The sequence below is a fragment of the Castor canadensis genome, chromosome 15, assembly GCF_047511655.1.
Source record: "Castor canadensis chromosome 15, mCasCan1.hap1v2, whole genome shotgun sequence".
NCBI lineage: Eukaryota > Metazoa > Chordata > Mammalia > Rodentia > Castoridae > Castor > Castor canadensis.
Genome location: NC_133400.1, coordinates 73012585 through 73034093, shown reverse-complemented (window position 1 = coordinate 73034093; position 21509 = coordinate 73012585). Strand labels below are relative to the sequence as shown.

The window sequence follows — 21509 nt, the reverse complement described above, 5'->3', positions numbered from 1 at the left end:
TTTAAAATGAATAGTAAAAATTCAGCCTACAGCTCCAAGATGCAACTGTTAGAAAATGGGTTTGTAAGTCTAGCTACTTGGGAGGTGGAGATCTGGAGAACTGTGGTTCCAGGTCAGCATGGGCAAAAAGTTTGCAAGACTCCATCTCAGCCAGTAAAAGCTGGGTGTGGTGGCACATGTCTGTCACCCCAACTACATGATGCATAAATAGGAGGATCATGGTCCAGACTGGCCCGGCCATAAATGAGACTCTATTTGAAAAATAACTATAGCAACAAGGGCTGGGGGGCATGGCTCAAGTGATAGAGCACCTGCTTAGCAAGTGTGAGGGCCCTGAGTTCAAACCCCAATAACACCCAAAAAACCAACCAAGCCAACAATAAAACAAAAGTTAAAAAAAAACCTGGAAAAATCAATGATCTAAGCAATAATTTTAGGAAGCTAAAAATGTACAGGCAACTAAATCCAAGAAAATAAAATAAACTTCAGAGCAGAATGGGTGAAATAATCAAACAGAATCTGAGTCCTGAACCAAGCTTTTAAAATATGGAAGTAAAAAGTGCTTTTAATGTTGAATACGCTGACTTTTCCAAGATGCATCTGTCATATAAACAAAGCAAAAAGTGTCCATTGTTTTCTTTAAACCTTTAGAGTAGTCACATTCCGTTTAAGGAAATCATATTCGTAACAACAAAATTATTTGTGGCTTGGCCTTCATTTGTGGCTATTGCATTGTTAGTGATTTTACTATTTGTACAAACATCTGATTGTATTTTTGTATAATGTGGTTATGCCTGAGAATTCACATATTACAGTATTTATTGTAAGACTTTTTCTTTTGTAATAGGGAACTACAGTCTATATCACAATAGTCTATTTCACACAATATACTGAGTATGTAATTTATGTGTAGATCCACTATCTACGAATTTCATTTCATGACAGAGTATTGGGTCTGACAGTTGAGCCTCTGGATTCGATGACTTCTACGACCCTTCTCAAGCCTTAACAGTCTGAGATTTTACATTACTTCTAAGGACAGCTTTGATCTGTTTTGTAAGTATTCTGTGGCAGATACTGATTTACAACAGTATCTCATGTAAACCTAATGACTACCCTTACTTATACCAGGACTGTCACAGAGACGTTAGCTTGTGAAAGTTAACACATCTGGGAGGTACAGAATCAATGACTCTCAAACACAAGTGCTTCCCACTCAGTGCCCTCCAGTAAAAGGTAGGCAGTATTACTTTAGCTAGAAAAGTTACAATTATCTATGTACAGGAGTGAGGAGCCAAGGCAAGAAAGAGGAGAGATGGAGAGTAGGCAAATTTTTAAAGATAGGATCAACTAGTCATACAAATGGGTAACACTTAAAAACAATGAATTTCAAGCCATGCAAAGTTCACCAAAACAATTTTTATTTCCAGTGTTTAATTGGGTATGCACACAGGCATGACACAGGTTTGGATTCAGTAAGTCCTCATGCAGAATTATATTCTTCTCAGTAAGAAGCCAGTTCCATCCAGGATCCACTATCTACACACGTATGTTACAACATTTATATCAAATCTGGTATCTGAAGAAAAGATACACATATAATATGTTCATTTAAGTTACGTATTTTACAGAAAGATTAAAAATTCAAGTCACACAAAACTCAAAAACTGTATTAAAAGTTTGAATATAAAACTCAGATCCACCTGGAATGACTAAAGAATGGAAGTTCTGTATCCACCTGTGTTAAAACTGGTAAATGTGATGAAATTCGTTACCGATAAAACTCATTCATTTATTCAATGTAACTTATCTAATTTTAACAATATGGCACCAAATCAAATGTACTTTTATGATGAGGCACTTCTGTTAGTGATGAAACCAAAAGAACGAATTTGCTGCATATTAATGTCAGCAGTTTTCTTCAGTAATTTGGGGTATATACTACGTAGTGAGTTGTAACAAATACCTTGCTCATTTGTATACAACTATCCAATATATTTTTAAATATATATGTGAGTGTTCTTCTGGCTGTAGTAATGCACTGTAAAGCTATTTCACAGTGCAAAATGATGAAACCAGCCCAAATGAAGGCTGCATAATAACAATTCTGGTACAAGAAAATATTTACAGAGTTACCGGAACATGTAACAGTAGCTTTTTGCTTGCTAGAGTGCACAGACCCCCAGTTCAGAGACAGGGAGGAGACTGTGCTCTAGTGCCTGGGGTTTCAGACAGTTTACAAGGGTGGGCGTTAGCTGCAGAAGCAGCGTTTTGGCTCATGTTCTGGAAGTTTTCTCCATTTATTTGGTCAGGTGACTGTGGTGGTGTGGAAAGAAAGGGCCGATTAGCTGAAGCCAAGGTACTGGAAGAACTGCCAGCATCGGGCTGAAAAGACAGTGGTGTGTCGGTTGTGGATGTGTCTGACATGCTGGGGTTCTCTGGCTGGGGGTCTCCAGTTCCTCTGCTGAGGTCAGAGGTACTGGTGCGTAAGCGCTCCCTGGCAAGCCAGTCTGAGATGGAGAGGTCCTGGGCTGAGCATTTGGGTTTTAACCGGTTCACAGCTGAAAGTTCAGACTCTCTCTCCCCACTTTGCTCATGGGCCTTCCAAAAATTCAAAACACTGATTTCAGTAGCATCTCTGTGTCCTCCGAGGGTGTGTCTACGTTTGATGTTTTTCCTCTTAGCAGTCTCAGCATTTGGATTTTGATTTCCTACGCCAAACATGTCATCTGCAGGTGCTCTGGGTCTCAGTTTTAACCGATCTGCTAATCTGGTTTTCCAGGTGGGCTCCTGCTTCTCTGATTCACTTCTGGTTGGTGTCAGCAGACTCCCAGTTGATTTTCCTTTTTTCATGACATCAAACACTTTAGTTATGGAAGGCGTTTCTTTCTCGCTTTTGGCATCTCCTAGGCTTCCACTGTCTGACTTGAACCTGGAGGATTTTTTCCTGGATAGTGTATCACATTCAATAAGTTTATGTGAACTGAAGAGCTGTCTTCGGCTATCTAAACTTGGGGTTAAGCTTCCCTCTGTGCAACTCATCTCGCTGCCTTCAGAGTTCCTCCGACTGGTCTTGGGAGCCTCTTGGAGTTTTCCTCGGAAAAGCCTGTCTGAAGCCAAAGCTGTGGGGAAAACTGGGAACTCGCTCTCACTGTCTGTTTCCATAGGCCGCCCCTCACTGATCAGCTCACTCCTCTCGTCGTCAGCCTCATCCCCCTTGCTTTCTGCCACAGATTGCACTTCTGGACTTAGGCGACTGGAGTCGAGGCTCGTCAAGTATGTAGCAGATGATGTGGTGGAATAATCCGAGGTGATGGTGCTGACATTGCCTAGAAACTCATGTCTGGTTTCTGGACTGGTTGATTTCTTGGCAGAAAATCTTGCCAAAGACGCCTGGGAAGATGTGCTAAGCAAAGTGCCGGAGTCAGACCCTGTCTCGTCAAAATGGGAGGACTTTTGTGTCAGAAGTGATTTGGGGCTCTCTTTCAGCACGGTAAAGCGACAGCTAAGTGTTGGTGACCTGCTGTGTCTGGAACTGTGTGGTGGTGACAGTTCTTCTGATGGGGTGCTCTCTTTCCACAGTGACGTCTTCTCATCTTTTGCTGCGCTGATGTCTTTCTTTGCACTATTTTCTTTGGCAACAATGATCCTCTGTTTTCTGTCCACTGTCTCACTTTCTTTTTTGGACTCTTCTTTGATGTCATTATGACACTGCTCCACATTTTCCTTCTTAAAAAATACATTGTCCAGTTCATCTTCTGAGCTGCTAGGTTGTGCCTTTTCTTTTGGTTTTTTCCTTTTGCGACTAGCGGCTGCAAAGATGGAGGATACAAGCAGTTCTCTGCTATACTGATCCTTCCCGGATCCCCAAGATCCCTGGGAAGCAAGCAGAGAAATGAGACTGAGTGCATTTTCTGAGGAAGATGGTCCTCAGATATTTCTCAAAGAATTATGTGTATAAAGCTCTCAAAGCACACCGAGTATAGCCTGCTCCTGGTCCCTCCCCCTGTAACTCGCACCACAGAAACCTATTTCACCACCAGCCCCAGTTCTCGCCTGGTATTTATTTGACAAGCCACAACTCACACATGTGTCTGTCTGTCAGGAAAATACTTCTGTGTGTAGGGCATCTAGTTCTCCTGATTCTTATCTTCTACAATGCTCAGACATTCCTTGCTTTCCTAAGAGTTAAATAACAGTCTTGACAAAGACTCTTCAAATGTTATGAATGAATTCAATTTTCTAATCACACACACATATGATACAGATACTGCATCAGATACAGAAATTCTGAACTTCCATTAGTTCAGTCGGCCTGGATCTTCAGGGATTTGCCTTGGATAAATCAAGTTAATAGCGTCTTCCTTTATCTCAAGGTAACAGCAGAACTGGAAAATTCAAATAACATAAGAACAAGCAGAGGATCCTAAATCCTGACCTCAGAAATACCTTAGTGTACTGTTACTGGTAAAGTTATTAAGTATAATATGTTCTTGATTCAGGAGGTTAATGATTGTTCATGATGCTGGGAGGCTAAGTAAATGGTTGAAGGAGGGTCAATAAACAGTTTTGGGGTATACTGTTTAAGACAGGCAAGCAGAGGGTATGCCAAGTAATAGATTAGAAAGTATATTTCTATATTGTAAAATCTGTCATACTGAGGTCTTTAAAAAAGGCTGTTGTTACAGTAACAATGATGAAATCACAGAATATAACTTATAAAAACAAAATTCAGTTAAAGGATTTCCTACTTACCCAATACATTTCTAATGGTTATTCATATCTCCCCATGTTCAGCTGAGGGGAACAGAGTAGTTGTGACTGGGCCCTGAATTAGCTTCTCCAAGCATGCTGTGTAGGACTCTGAGCAAGTGGATTTATTCACCTTTCCAACATCTCAGTTTTGTTGTTTATTAAGTGAGAAGCAACTGGATTATATTCTCCTAAGATTTTCCTGAATGTCTCCTTAAAAACTATGATTCTGTGATCATATGTGTGTTGGGGCAAATGACTCTACTTTTCCACAGCTGAGAAACTGCTAGAACTAGTCACACCATTTGGGTACCCAGTAAACTACAGGCACAGTACAAAAACTTCATGATGAAGAGACAGGTAAATGAGCATGCACCTAGTGAGAAGGAAGGCAGGGACTTCAAATATATCTTTCTGATTTAAAATTTTGTCTTTGTAAGCTGTGTGTGGTGGTACATATCTATAATCCCAGAGCTGGGAAGCAGGAGGATCACAAATTTGAAACTAGTCTAGGGTATATAGCAAGATCCTGTCTCAAAAAGCCAGAATAGGAAACCAAAAAGAACGTGTCTGGGATAACTGGGGAACTTGTGCAGATGACTGCACGTTGTATAATAACGCATTGTGCTTATGTTACTAGTATCCTGGCTATGGTAAGTAGCTGTGATTATACAGGAGAATGTCCTTGGGAGATAATAAGCAGACATATTTACAGATAGTGTTATACCTATAAGTGACTCTCAAATGTTTGTGTATACATGAGAATCTATCAACTGATGAATTTAGGGTAGAAGGCTTAGGTGCTATTCTAGCAACATCTCTGTAGGTTTATAATTTTTCAAAATAGAAACTGGAGCACAGAGATGGTAAAAGTCCTGAGTGATACTGATTGAAATAAAATCAAAACATTTCCTTAAGAATTTAATCACGACGGTCTCAACTATAATTCTTAGACATGACATGTAAAAAACATGTTGTTACAAAAAGTAACTTTTTTTTGGCAGTACTAAGGCTTGCACTCGGGACTCTGCCACTTAAGGCATGGCCAGCTCTAAAATGTAATAATATTTTAAGAAGCTTACTGACAGTTCCAATTGCTAGTACCTCAGCAAAGCAGTCTGGACAAACTGACTTTAATTTTAAAAGCTTTCTAATAACTATAACAACTTCCTATAAACTATTCAAAAAGTTGTGTGATTTGGTGTTGCTGTCAATGGAACACAATTTATGAAAAATATTAATAATAAAAATTCATAATGTTGCTGAAAGGAAGTCAAGAATGTATATATTTTCTATAACATTGGGTGATACTACTACAACTAAAATATTTACAAAATGATGTGATGTTTGGGGTGAGCTTGAAAATAGCCCCAGCAGGAGAAAAGAAGCAGGGCTGGTGTGTGCTAATAATTGGGGGAGTTGGCTTGTGAGTGCATGGAGGCTCTTTATGTCAGAAAAAGCCTAGTTGCTTGCAAACTACTGTGAGAAATGCTCCAACTCACAAACCCAGTATTTTATTTTCTTTTTAAGAATTATTTTTTCCAATTGTTGGCCTTTGTTGTCCAGATATGGACAAGGATGTATTTATATATTAGTCATAACAATCACCCAAAAAAGCAATCTCCCCTCCCACAAGTATGTCCAAATTGCATAAAAAACTTACCTTAGATTTTGTTGAATCACTAGTAGCTGAATCTGTGGGAAGTTCAATAAAATATGGTCAGTATTAGCCAAGCTTTATTGCTTTCAACAAACAATGCAAAACTCATGGAGAAGACAGGCACAGAACAAAATGTGAAAGCAAAAACTGAAAACAATAGAACACAGTGGATAGTCAGAGCTCACAAAGATGCAAGCTGCACCACAGAAAGCCACCGTCATGAAAGGATGCTGTGAATTGTAGGCAGAACCAGCTCAATGATAGGAATGGCAAAGGAGCCCTGCACTAAACAAAACAGAAATACTAGTGTTTATTTTTCTAAACACTAAAGCTAGTAATAAAGAAGCCTCAAGACCTCTTAAGAACTGTAGTAGGTACCACATCCTGTATCTGAAACTGATACACAATGTAGAATTTTTAAGATTGTTGGCTGCCCTAGCTACAAATTGAGACACTCATACTGATGTATTTATGTTGATTTTTGTCAGACTTAAGTTTTATAAGCATATACTGTTATCACATGAATGCAAAAAAAGCATTAGGATAGCCCTGCTTCCAGGTCACTTTGGTTGAATTTTAGATAATGCTGATTTTTGTGCTTCAGACCCCAGTTTCATATCTATGCAGTCAGGGATCCTTTTTAACTAGTTTGGTTAAATTGCTACCAGTTTTGTAATTATCTATTAACAGATGCTATTATGGAAATGGAAAGATGGAGACCATAATTTTACTGTCTGGCAAAAACTCAGATTATACAATTACAAAGAGGGTAGGAAGGGGCTAGCACTATTCAGAATAACAGCAATTTTGAAATTTTATCTTTCAACTTTCGGGAAACTGATTATCAAAATTAATGAGCTGAGCCCCGTGCCACGCCCCTTTTAACACATGGCTAAATGCTTTATGACTTTAAGAACTGGTAGACCATACCATGCTACTTCTCCTCAGGGTCTGCTTCAGAAATAACAAGAAACAGCAGAAAAACTTTAAGAAAGTAGTATTGATCTGTCTACAATATTCTTAAGAGAGACTTTACACCACAGATCAACTATATTTGCATTTACAAGAATCGGGGGTTTCTGCAGACAAGGCAGCTACAGTGTGGACAACAATCCTCCTTCTTCCTACAGTTCCAGCTGTCCATCAGGGACATCACAGAATCCACTAGTGACATTACCGTGTGATAGACTCCTCCCACTTCGCCTGTTCAACATCAGTATAGATTTGCCTGTGTCAGTTAGTGCTGAAAAAACCCTTTAGGACTAAAACAAGAACTAGAGACAAAGGGAGAACATTGTGTGAAACAACATGCTAGGTTAGTGCAACAGTTTGGCAGGAGAAAATCGTCATCAAAAGAGCCTATAAAGACTAATACTTAACCAAGCATTAGGGTGGCAATAGAAAACAGAAGAAAACAAAGGTCAAATAGAGTGACTTTTATTGTGACAACTATAGTGACAGATAATACACTGTACTTATGAGAATGGTGTCCGTTCAACATCTGTAACTTGCTGCTCTTAAACAGAACTTCTAGCTCAGGAGTAAGAACTAGGTATACAGTCTAGATCATACTTTCTGCCATCACAGCAACCACATATTCAGTAGCATTTATCTGTTTTACCTTGTGGTGACTATTACATGGAAACTGTGAATTAAAAAAAAAGAACAAAACAGTGGTTTGCATGCTCATTTCCCTCCTGTTTCATTCTGACAAACATTACAACTCCATGCACTGTCAATGGCATTCTAGTCACTGGAAGATAATTGAGATTGATCAGAAAAGAAGATTGGTTTAATTTATTAGTAGAAAGGAAAAAGAAGGAGGAAAAGAAAAAAATCATAGTGAACTGTTACTTATGATTGATTTGCTGTTTCATGTTATAAGAATGTAGCTTTTAACCTAGAGATCAATATTGCCCAGGCAAGTGTTACCTGATACATCTCCAGGAGATACTCCTGTCCTCCCAATGTTGGTGAGTAAGTGATCTATGTTTGGCACTGGCTGGGAGTCTACCGTGCTTTCCTCCTGTACTGCTGTCTACGGTTAACAAACAAAGATCTCCTCATCATCTCTTCAAAGATACTTTCTTTAAAATTCAAACGACATTTAATAAAAAGAAACATTACAGAGCACCTCTGCTTAATTTTTTTACATTGGTCACGCATAATTAACTGAAAATAAGCATCATAGTTGTATTTTCATTAGCATACACAGTGGGAGGCTGACACTGCGGTAGCATCAGGACCTTTTGTCCCAAATGAAAATAACCGAGTACAAATGCTAGTGGACAATACTTACAAGAGGCTCTTCAGCACCTTCTTCTGTGAAAAACCAGTCATGCTAAAATTTAAAATAAAAAAGGTGAAAAGAAAAATTAAATAACCTCCTAAACACGTTTACATCTTGTTGGAGGGTAGTAGAGAAATAAGGAAATTTTCTTAGGACAAAAAAATTAGAATCAAATTCTGCCCTACCAAAGTCCGCTGCTGATGACAGGAACTGTGTGGAAGGGGTGAGCAAGGACTTACATGCTGGATGAGGGTCTCCACAATCTTGTACTGGTCGGGCATGTGGGTGACCATGTGAGTCATATTGTCTTCTGATGTTCGCACAAGAGTTGGACCAAAAACTATCGCTAGGTTTCTTGGTTCCATCTGAAAGAATGACAGTAGAAAATACCAGAATGTTTCTTAAAAGAATTAGACTTAAATTCCCATTGCAGATTTAGCATTTTATTTCCATAGAGGTCTTTTTTTTTTTTCAAAATCCATAAGATGATAGATTCTTTTTTTTTTTCATTTTTCTTTTATTATTCATATGTGCATACAAGGTTTGGTTCATTTCTCCCCCCCTGCCCCCACCCCCTTCCATAGAGGTCTTTTTGATGAAAAAATACAAAGCAGAATGGTTAGCCAATGTGTGCAAAGACTAATGCTTTCTACCTAGGATTTTCAAGAACAACTTTGTACATAACTTCTTTTTCCTGCTTCAATGACAATAGGCAATCACTAATTGGCATTTGTTTTTTTCCAAGAAGCCTTTGATTAAAAACAAGTGACTTGCTTTGAAACTAGTTAGCAGAGATGGGTTAACTGACACAAATTTTAAAATCAAAGAAAACCCCACCTCTTGAGAAATGAAAAACAGAAAAAGGGTTTAAAGATACATAAAAGCTCATTAACACACAAAATTCAACTTCTGGAAATATCTTTTTAAAATTTATTTTAGGTCAATTTGGTCTTCTGAAGCTCTTCGCTCCAAACTGAGTCCCTCAATATTACATACTTACCTGTTTTTACATTCCCATAATATTTTGAATTCTTTGCATTAAAAGACTATGCAAGGTATGGGTCACAGATTGCTGTCTATGATTTGTTTAAGTTTTTAGATGAATGATAATTTGCATTAATATTTATATACAGACGTAATATTATGTCAGTATATAGTTTTAGCTAGTTCCTACAGAAAACTAGTAAAACACATAATCTACAGTTTATTATTAATTAATAAATTCTCTATTTCTTGAAAGATGTTCCATAAAATGTGCTCAAGAAAGCCTAGGAAAATCAAATACCATATTCTCTTCAAGATTCAGTGTTAAAGTTGAATCCAGTGCTTTCTAAACTAAATCGACAAACAGTCTAGTAACAACAATAACATCTGCAGAATGGATGAATGATGCAATACTTCAGGTAACAGTGAAGTAATCAATTGGAAAAATACTTCAGACACAATTTCATTTAGTAATTTTGGGCTCCTACTCAATGTACTGTTGGAAACAGTACAGTAGACTGACACAGATTCTCAGTTTCTTTCTTTCTCTCCTTCTTTTTTAAGCCTTTGTAGCCCGATGACAATCGACGACACTGAGCATCTGGAGGAAACTGTGACACTGCTGTCAGAACCAACCTTACTGCCCATGAGCTGCCCTCTTCCAGAACATGCACAGCTGCTACGCTGGCATCAGTGAACGCCCTATTCTCTTCCTCAAGCAGGAATCACTCTTAGGAACAGGGGAGTGCTAGCTTTCTCTCTTACTTTCTTCTCTAGAAACCAATTTAACTATGCAGTACTTGAAGAAATACTGCCCTACATTTGGAAAATTATCATTTTGGAATCTCTAATGATATAATGGACTTAGATAACAATTGTCAGTGGCTGAGGAAAAGGATGTGAACTCAAGACTAAATGTATCAATGAAATACAATATGTGGCCCCTGTCTGGATATCTATTTAAACAGCAACTGTAAAGAGCAATTTTTAAAAGCACTTAAGAAAAACTGAATTAGATAATATTAAGAACAGCAACTTTTTTGTGCTTGATAAGAATAATGTGATGGTGTTAAAAAGGGCAAAGGCCTTGTCTGTTTAAAATGAAATAAATTGTATTATATTGTGTCTTTATGTCACCTATTCAAAATAATGACATACAGCTGAAAAATCAAAGAACTAAAACTAACCTTTTCATTTTTCTTCCTAAATAAATACAAAATGAAATACCCCTTTCAAATGATGACAACTGCTACTGTGGATCTTTTACTTTTAAGAGTGATCTTTAGATGGACTCAGCTTGATACACTTTCAGAGTTTTTGTTGAATTATATATAAAACTATATTTGACTATTTGGCATGAAACAACAAAATATATGCACTTTACATACCTTATTTTTTTCTGAATTTTCTGCTACCGTCTTCAGGTGAGCCGAAAGAAACTTAAGTGTTTCATAATGATGTTCAGGCAAGTCGTGAATCTGAAACATATTGTTTTCACAATAAATTTAAATGCTGCGTTTTAAATGTACCTCCCAAAGTAAAGAATAATACCTACTAGTCTTTTTAATGTTTTCAGTCGATCTAGAGGATCTTCTTTACGATTGGCTTCAATAAAATCGGCATATTTATCTGACAATAAGAACAATAAAACAAACTTATCTTGAGTTGCTTGGGTGAACTATAAGCTAGTTTTCCATCAAGGTTCAATTAAAAACGAGTAGAAGATTCCCAAATACTTTTGAAATATATGTCTAAAATTTACATTTTAGATAAGGTTTTTAATGATCATCCAAGCTCATCAACAAGCAGAAGAGAACTCTCTACATGTGACCTCCCTGAGGTCCATCCTTATTCCACATCGCGTCTGTTCCTCCAGCCTGACAGCAGCTAAGACGGTGTCCGGTACACTGTTAAAGCATTTGACTTGACTGAAAAGTGCTTTTCTATTAAGTGTACCTTATTATAGCCAAATGTACTTTTAACTTGGTAACAGAGATCAACAGGATATTTTTATCATGTTTTTATTTTACTGACATTAAACTTTTTAGGAACTATTTCATTGAAATTTATCAAAAAAAATCCAAATAACAAACAGTACCTAATATGCTTTTCATATATAAATTAGAAATAAACCAAAACCTTGTTTCCTTTAACAAGAAGTTTTCTTTTTTTAGTGGTACTGGTTTAAACTCAAGGCCTTATACTTGCTAGGCAGGAGCTCTACTACTTTAAGCAGATCTTCAGCCCATTTTTGCTGTTTTTCAGACACCGTCTCATGCTTCTGCATGGGGCTGGTCTCAGACTACAATCCTCTTATATATGTCTCCCAAGTAATTGGGATTACACGTGTGAGCCACTGTGTTGGGAAGACAACACTATTATTTTACTGGTTGTAGTTATTCTTCTGTGGTTGCACAAGAGTTGTAAGGTGAACCTTTTCCTCCATCCATCTCTCCTGCGCATTCACTCACCATTTGTGAAGAGTGGCTCAGGGAGTTTCCTGAAGAAGGATTTTAGTAAACTGCTTATCACATTCAAGTCTCTCCATTTCTAGATATGCAAAACAGAAACACATTATTTTTTTCCACCAATATTATGAAATGAGAAAAACTGCATCAGTTACTTAAATAGAAATAATCTTACATCATCTTGTATGTCAATATCAGCCATTCCCTTGTTGAGTTCTTCTTGCATACTTGAAATGGCTGCATTATTCCCAGGAACTCTATAAATACCTGTATATTCAAGACCTCGTTCTTCAACTAATTTGCAACATATGTCAACTATTAATGGTATATACTGCAAAACAAGAGATAAACATTTTATTTAACACAGTACAAAGGTTTATTTTCAGTTAGTAGTTGTATACCACAGCTAAAAGGCCCTTTTCATCCCAAAGGAAATATATCAATTGCTGCTATATAACATAGAGAAAATGAAGCATATAGATATTGTAGAACTGCGAATAGCTAAAACCAGCAAGAGATGTCCAAGAGTGTGGGAAGAGAATGAATAGGCTAAAGCACAGTGAGGAAAGCCAGCAAGTAAGGAAAAGGAAGAACAGTGAACAAATCAGAATAAAGAAAAGCAAGGAAGAGAGAATCATTAGCTCACAATATGAACCCTAATGGGGTTATACACACACACACACACACACACACACAACACACATTCACATTTATTATACTTTCTTAATCATGTTCTTGATTTCAGCCTTGTTCTAAGATGCTAAAAGCAGAAGCATGCACAGCTTGAGAATGAACTGTTACTGACCTTTTCAGATAAATTCTTAATGATGGAATCATTCTATTCCAGAGTCAATACATTATGAAAAAAGCATTACAGATAAAATTACTCCACACACACACAGCAGAAGTACTTAGGGACACTAAAGTGTGCTAGAAAGAGGAAAACAGTGAACAGGCAGTCCCTATTACAATCACAGCTGAGTAAATGGCTCCAGAAACCCGACTGGTTGGTGTCCCCTACCCGATTGGTATGAGCTGGTGGGCAGTCGTCCAGTCTGACCCCGAATGTTCCTGTAGCAGCAGGCTTTTTCTCAAATGTCTTTCTCATAATACTTGGAATGCCTTTTCTCCATGTGCCTTTGTCTTTTGGGGGACTGGTATCATCTTTTGATTGTTATTGGAAAATGACATAATAAAGAAAATGGAAATGAATGTTTAAATCGTGACTTTAAAAATCCTTTTCATATGTTTACATTAATTGGCATCCTACATTTATCAAAAATATTCTCCTCCTACTGTGCCACTCCTTTAAATCTTCCATATAATCTAGTAGATAATAATTATATTTCTTCATCCTTTTATAATCTGTACCATGATTTTCTTTCAATCAGCAAGAAAGTACAGTCAGGACTGGACGTGGTGGCACATGCCTAGAATCGCAGCTCTGAGGGAGGTGGAAGTAGGAGGCCTGAGGGCTGAGGCCAGCTCTAGACAAAAGTGAGAGATCCTATCTGAAGAACAAAATTACAGCTAAAAAAGGTATGGGGGCATGGCTCAAGTGACAGAGTGCTTGCCTAAGTGCGAGCCCTGAGTTCAAACTTGGATATTGCCAAAAAAAAAAAAAAAAAAAAAAAAATCAGCATGTCATCCTTATAGTGAAATTTCAGCAAAAGGGAAAAACCGATTTTGTTTCAAAGTGATAGCATGTGGTTCCTGAGTCAGTCAAATCTGCAATGTCTCGTTTGTATGTTGCTGTGTTAGGTGGCGCTTATGGCCCCACCTTAAAAGGAAAGGCCCAATTAACCTAGAGCAGCTCTGCAGAGAACTCTGAGCTAGCTTAGCTGACCCTGGGTTTGGGTCAATAGATACGGTAGAGAAAAGCATGAAAATATCTTAAGATCCCAATTTTAAACATGTATTAAATTAACCTGGGAAAGCTAATGTCAGTACCTTTACTGAGAAGTTTCCTTTCTGATTCCTCCTTAGGAGAGTGTGGGCTTTGAGACTTTGGCTCTGATTTGGCACCAAGCAAAGTCTGCCTGATGCTGAGACTCTGGCGAGGTGTTTTTGGCAACTGTTCTGCTTTGCTGCTGAAAGAAACAAACACTTCTTCACTATTTTCCTATTTTATGTTCGAATTAACTGTAGGCACAACGGGAGTCTCACCTCATCAGACTGTTATATTCTTTTATTCTTCGACTAATTAGATCCCTGTTAGTAACTCCAGTGTCCTGCAGAAGAAACAGAAGGTGATATTATAAAGAGGTGAGCCCTACTGTTTTGAGGTTTCCTCCTGTATTACTTTGCTCAGTCAGTACAAACACTGGTTCACTTCTAGTGAAGCTGTTTCAAAGCCTCCATTCAACAGCGCCATGTGACAAATGTTCTCAGTGCCTCCTGCCATTGCATTGCCAAATGATTGTTTATTTTCTGCACCTCATGCAATATCTAGAAAAGTTCCAGCAAGTAACAAATGTTCAATATTTATTGACTTGATTGTCATTTTAAATAAATGATGGGGCAGCAGAAAGCCAGTTTTTTCTCTAATACCAAAAAGAATGACCAGAATTTAATAATACTGTTGGGATAAAAGATAGAAAAAAAAACTGCTGGGGTTTAATGATTAACTTCCAGGAACAATGAGACCAAGGGTCAGTTAGTATCAGAAGCAGCAGATTATCAAGAACCTGTTTTGGTTTTTTTCATCTCTGAAGGTTAACATTTGTAACATGCTATGTGGTAAGCCCAGAGCTGACCATAAAGAGATGATTCTTTTCCTGTCAATTCCAATTACTCATTGACATGCATTCTCACACATTTTGAACTTGTCTCATTTTGATTATGAAAGATATACAAACAAGAATAAAACAATCTTGAGTTTAAATGGACCACTCTAATTTACCAGCTGATTATATGACTAATGTCTAGAATCCAATTGGCTGGATTGAAATCCTCGCCCTGATACACTATGTGACCTTGGGGAAATTACATAATCTCTTTATAGCAGTTTCCTTGTTTATAAAGTGGTGATAACAATAATAGGATTCATTCATATGGTTGCTAGTGCCTATCATAGGGTATGCACTCAGTGAATTATTACTTTTCCAAGTATGAGACTGGAAAAAAATACCATCTAATCTAACGTTAGATGATGGTCATTAACGGCTGACATTAAGGAAATGTTTATTGCCTGCCATGCATGACACCAGTCTTCGTAAGCAGTATTTTATTCAATTCTCAAAATGGCTCTACATTTTACAGATAAAACCATCCAGAGGAATTTTAGTAGTGATACTCTGCCTAGTGAGTGCCTGCCACATAGCAGGTCCTTATTATACAGGACATTTAAACTATTACTTTAAAAAGCAGAAATCTCAGATTTTATTAGCTGTCTGTTTTACACAAGTCAGCTCTGAAGCTCTCAATAGTGAGAGGCTATAGAACAAAGGTTGTATTGATAAGAACAGCGTTAATTTTTAATCACAAACAAGGCAGGAAGTAAAACTACCAAAGGAAGCACAGGCATTTGTCCTCATGGTTTAAGTTTTCATGCTTTAAAACAGATGCAATGAAAATGACTAAAGAACATAAATTGTATGGCTTTCTAGTTATTGCAGGTATTCCAGAGTACTGTGAGCAAGAACACAGAACTTAAAATTCTTACTTTTAATGTCAGTCATTACAGGTTCTTTTGTCAAAACAGGTACAACAAAGTGGAAAGAATGCGTAAGGAAAATAGTGCAATGATATTAAAAAGAAAGGACTCAAAAAAATTTGACTTCATCATTGCTGGATTTTCTTGATAAAGTTTATAGTTGCATATTTTTAAAACTACCTCAATTACTGAAATTTCTGCTGTAAAAACATCTTGATGGTGCGAGCCACAAAATCTTGAGTCTAACTCATTATTCTTCTTTAAAAAGAAAAGCTGGCTTATAGCATGACTTTTGATCCTGCACATTTACTTAGAAACAAGGCCCTATGGCAATTTGCCTGGTTATTTCCATGAATAAAAATCATTATCTGTTTGCTTTCACATAGTAATTTGTTTTCCTAAGTATTTCTACTATGACCCAAGACCACAATAATCCTGCTTTTGAGATCAGGAAGAAGATCTTGAATAATTTGGTCAAAAGGTACAGCTGGCCTTCTCTGTCTGTAGGTCCCACTGGATCTGAGGATCCAGCCAACTGAGGACTGAAAATACCAAACATGTATTCACTCTATTTTCCTTTTTGTTATTCCCTGAACAATATGATGTGAGAACTATTTGAAGAGCATTTCCCTCATGGTAGGCATGACGAGCAATGTAGAGATGACTCAAAGTCTACAGGAGCACATGTACAGATTATACACAAATATGATGCCATTTCAAATAAGAAACTTGAGCACCTACAGACTTTGGTATCAGTGGAGGGTCCTAGAACTGATCCCTCATAAACACAAAGGGACAACTATAATGACCAGGATTAGGAACATGAGGCTCCTGTTTTTGATTCATTACTTCCGAGGAGGTATGCAGAATATCATTAGCTTCTTTTTTGATATCAACAATGGTGATTTTCCAGTAAGCAAAATAACATAAACTAGGTGCACTTGAGGTTTTCTGTGGATTGATTATCTTTAAATGCGTATACTAGTATTTGAATTTTTTGCAAAAATAATGTATCAGCTTCTTTCAGTCTTCCTAAGGAAGACACTGTGACAGTGTCAGTGTCAGTGTCAGATTTCACCTATGTGCTTTGAAACACATACCTCTTCGTTCAGGTTGCTGCTTTCCTGGATAGTCTTGATCCATGATAACATATCGTCTCTGTCTTCAGCCTGAAATAGGCACTCACAATCGGATGTGGTGAGTCGAAACACATTTCTCCTCTTGGTCTCGCTGTATGAAATGTCTATCAGGCAAGCATTGACACTGATGGGCTGCTCTTCCTCAGATGGAGGCATTTGCTCTCTTTTGTCTTTGTACAAGTACAGTGAATGGCCCCGCAGCACAACATACATCTGTTTCCACGGCCGGATGCTCCCACCAACTCGCTAGAAAACCCGAAGTGTTTCATGAATATGAACAACATGCTAGATTTCTGTCACAGGATAAGCAAATTAAGCAACACTCTTCACACACCTTCCTAAACACCGGCTATAGCAAGTGTCTGATTTACCCCAATATGTATTTTGTTAGGAGAGTAAAGTGAAGAATTGTAGAGTATAAACCAAGTTAAGAAATGTATTCATATCAAAACCAAGGACAGGGAGCTAAAACAAAGTAATTCAAGTAAAGTTGGTATTGAAATGATATCTTAAAAGCTAAACAAATCGAAAACTAGAAAAAAAAATCAATAAGAAAAATATTTTTGAATAAAAATAAGACTTAAATCTTAGAGCATGAAAATGATAAACAGTGCAGAAGAAATTCCCAGAACAATATGTACAGATAATGAATTAAGTCACTGAAGTTGATCCACTTTATATTGTAAAGTAAAAATATCCATATCTCCAACCAAGGTAGATTACCTTACAAATTTTAAAATTCTTTTGGTAATATAAAATGTTCTTATAAGTAAGTTGTCCAACTAAAAAGGATTTTCTGGCTTTTTGCCCAGGTTGACCTAAACTTTGATTCACCTATTTACATTTCTTCCACAGCTGGGATTTCAGGCATAACCGACATGCCCAGATTTGAGATGGGGTTTTGTGAACTTTTGTCATGATCCTTCTGATCTCTACCTCCCAAGTAGCTAGGATTACAGGTGTGAGCCACCACCCCAGACTCATAACAGGAAATGCTTGTGGCAAAGTTTTTATTGTATTTTAATGTAATTAATGAAGCATACATTGATACTGTTATATTCACATATAACAATATTTATAAAACAAAATCATAAACACAACTTAAAAGAACTGGGACAAGTTAAATAAAAAAAAAATTTTAATTATTAAGATAGAGAACTGCCACTTCATAAAGGCCTATTGTATAATAACCTATGACTAGTATACTAATAAAAAAAAACCAGAATTTCTTCTTAAATACTTCAATTTCTTTTTTCACATTGTCAAAATATAAGACAATTTATTTTATGTGTAGTTGAGACATAAGATGAAAAGTACATTATATCAACGATTAGAATTTTCTTTAAAAATACATTTTCTCTTCCTATGGGAGATATTTACAAATGATTCTATTTACTTTTTCATCTGCGTCCCCTGTCATTTTCCACAAGCACACTGTCCCTTATGTGTCAGGGCACGCACATCTTATGTTCACAGGACTGAGAAAATATGCTACCTTGCCCTTATCGGTGGTGAGTGGTCGGAACTGGAGCCACCCTTCCTTGGCAGCATCACTGAAAACCTCAGAGGAAGAATCCTTTCTGGATCCCGAGTCTTCTGATGACTTCTGGCTATCTATGATCTACAGAAAAGGTGAAGAAAACAGAGTAAAATGTTAGCTTTTTCTTTATAAATATTTGTATTTGCACACTGAAATTGCTTTGTGGTAAAAGTCATATTTAATTAAAGCACTATTTTTGGAAAATTTTACCATTTCCAGTCTTGTTAAAAAATTGTGAGTTGACCAACATTGTTTTTTAAAAGTCATCTGAAGGAACTTTTAACTGTTTAAAAAAACCAATAGGGATAATATGATTTTTCTGCTCTCATAAGTTCACAATTCAGCATGCGGGAAGTTGAAGCAGGAAGGTCTCAACATGTACAGACAATGAATTAATATGTGGGCTACACAGTGAGTTTGAGGCCAACCTGAGCTAAGTAGTGAGACCGTGTCTTGGAGGAAATAAAGAATAAAAAGAACATCATCAGTTTGTGATATGTGCATTCGGAGAATGACAGCAGAGTAATTAATGACTGAGCAGCAACCAGAAGCTGGTGGTGCCAAGGCAAGACCTCTCAAAGAAGTAATATTTGATTTCCATCTGGAAGAAAAATAGAAAAGGTGTCAGCTATGAGGGAGCTATGAAAGGGCAGAGGGAGGAAAATTTCCGGGAGAATGTACAGCTAAGGAACGTAGATTCATTATTTTAAATATTGTCTGTTCAGCATGAGCAGAACAGCTAATGAGAGACTGTTGAGGGCCTTTAGTTTATGTTTGCAAGCATAAAGGGAAGCATTTATTAAGTGAGGAATCAGGAGTAACATCTGATCACACAGTTCAAAGATCAGTCTCACTGCTATGTAGAGAATGAGAGGATGTGTTGCTGTAGGGATCCTGGTGAGGGATGATGGAGGTCTAGAGTAGAGCACTGTAAGTGAAAACAGAAGGAATATAAATAAAGGCTCAGGGTATATTTTAGATATAGAGTAGATGGGAATTAATATATATTGGGGGGGGTGTAGAACAGAATTTGGCTTGACCAAGTGGGTGGATAAAAGTGGAATTAGTGAGATAGAGGACTGAGAGATAAGCCAGTCTGATAGTGACCAAGGTCTACTGGCCAGGTAAACCTTGAATTGCTTATTAAACATCCAAATGAAGATGTCATATAGGCCGTAACTTACGTGAACTACAGTTCAGAGAAGAGGTCAAAGCCAGAAATACAGACTTTGGAAGACATATGTACAAGACCACTGAGTGAATCAGGGGAGACAAAGAAAGAGGGTCACAACAAGCTCTAGGTGCTCTAAAATTTTAGATACTAGGCAGAGCAGAAGACCCAGCAAAGGAGACTGAAAAATAGTCTTAGAGATAAAAAGAAAAGCAGAAAAGATGGGCAAAATGGAAGTCAGAATAAGGGATGTATTTAAAGGGAATGGGAAATTGGATATTACTGAAAGGTTAATAGGCATGTCACTGGCAACCCTGGGAAGAGCACTGTCACTCTGATGCATATGGACTAAGAAGTGGAGGCTATGAGCAATTTCTTCAAGAAGTTTTGCTATAAAAAAGTAGAGGAGAAAACAAGAGTAGTACATAGAGGGATATGTGGATTCCAGGAAGACTTCTGTTGAATGAGGGCAACAGTGGAGTGTGACAATGAACGATCCCCTGGAAAGACAGTGGCACAAGACAGCAGGCTTGAGAAAGTGAGGGGTGAGCCAACCCACAGAAGCATGTGTGCTGGTCAGCAAGGTCATGTTTCAAGTAAAAGGACATTTAAGATGAAAGGGAAGACCAAAAAATGGGTAGAAATGCAGGTGACAGCTATTTCTGGAGACGAGAGGAAATTCCGGTCTAACCTGTCCTATTTTTTCAATGAAGCATGAGGGAATGTAACAGCAGGGAGAACAAGAGGAGTGCAAGGAGAGGGTAGAGGGAAGGCACGAAATAATGACTGAAGATGGAAAAATAAACACCCAACAAATACAGAAAGATTGCTTGGGCAGTTATATTTTGAGCCTTGAATTGATAAAGTGAGAAGAATCAGCACAGTTTGTACAGTAGTACATATTTGATGAAGAGATTTAGAAATTAGAAACATTTATATGTAATATTTTCCAAATGTAATTGATACAGAATAAAATCTCAACACATTTAAATACTAAATAGCCAATGAATAAAAGAAATACTTGTCTCTGAAGAGCTAAAGTAAATGAAAGTAAATAAAACATTTATTATTTCCTTGATATTTTTAAAATATCGAATACTAACCTTAATTCCCTTCAGGCTAGATACATGCTTAAAGGACCTGTTGGAAAAGGACATAAATATTTGTAATAAATGCAAAAACCACATTAATGATGTAAGAATAATTGCAACAAACCTTTCATTAACAAGCTGACACTTCATCATTACTATTTGGTATGTTCACTGAGAAAGACAGCTAATTTATACATACTGAAGCTTTTTTAGCTGGTCTGGCAAATTAAGACTGACTCTGCTCGAAGTGTGGGACTTTAAGTCGGGTGGTCCTGCCTAACACTGCTCTGGAACCATGTTCTAAGGGCTTTCAAAGGGAAGCAACTGTCGCCACTGAAGGATCACATTAATTATTCAAAATAATCTAACTTTTAATAGGTGTCAAAGCTTTTTTTAAATTAAAAATCCTTTAGAAACTTAGAATATTAACACATGACTAAAAATGTCACAGTCTTCTCTCAGAAACCACCCCAAACAACAAGGTAACCATAAACAGACTAACACAATCTTGAATGGTATCGGGGGAAATTATAACTAAACTAAACATACAAAGGAGGGTGGCTAACGGGAGTGAAGCAAAACACGGTACAGAAGAGAGGGCAGCAGTAGCTGCCTACCTTAAACAAATCTGTGGCTCAATACCCTTTGAGATAGCAAATCCACCTCCCCTGACTGACATTATTGGAAATAGGCTGCTGGAGCTGGTCACAGAAACCTCAGTTACCACCATGAAGTGTCAGGAGGTAAGAACCAGTGAGG

General features: G+C 37.4%; 1 protein-coding gene across 12 annotated transcripts in view; it reads right to left on the bottom strand.

Moving 5' to 3' along the window:
- Positions 1 to 1399: 1399 nt before the first annotated feature.
- Arhgap21 (Rho GTPase activating protein 21) overlaps positions 1400 to 21509 on the bottom strand; it is a 118458-nt gene continuing 98348 nt past the window's right edge. For 9 of the 12 annotated variants that reach the window (XM_074056492.1, XM_074056494.1, XM_074056493.1 and 6 more), the window contains 15 exons: positions 20763 to 20799; positions 18444 to 18569; positions 16910 to 17194; positions 14321 to 14385; positions 14105 to 14244; positions 13176 to 13318; positions 12330 to 12485; positions 12158 to 12236; positions 11242 to 11315; positions 11075 to 11164; positions 8942 to 9067; positions 8712 to 8753; positions 8345 to 8450; positions 6416 to 6447; positions 1400 to 3876 (listed from right to left, as the gene is read on the bottom strand). In XM_074056492.1, coding sequence (XP_073912593.1) covers positions 2188 to 3876; positions 6416 to 6447; positions 8345 to 8450; positions 8712 to 8753; positions 8942 to 9067; positions 11075 to 11164; positions 11242 to 11315; positions 12158 to 12236; positions 12330 to 12485; positions 13176 to 13318; positions 14105 to 14244; positions 14321 to 14385; positions 16910 to 17194; positions 18444 to 18569; positions 20763 to 20799 — 3190 coding nt within the window. In that variant the 3' untranslated portion in view covers positions 1400 to 2187. The remainder of the gene's footprint in view (positions 3877 to 6415; positions 6448 to 8344; positions 8451 to 8711; positions 8754 to 8941; positions 9068 to 11074; positions 11165 to 11241; positions 11316 to 12157; positions 12237 to 12329; positions 12486 to 13175; positions 13319 to 14104; positions 14245 to 14320; positions 14386 to 16909; positions 17195 to 18443; positions 18570 to 20762; positions 20800 to 21509) is intronic. The other 3 variants (XM_074056491.1, XM_074056498.1, XM_074056501.1) reach the window with 1 other exon arrangement.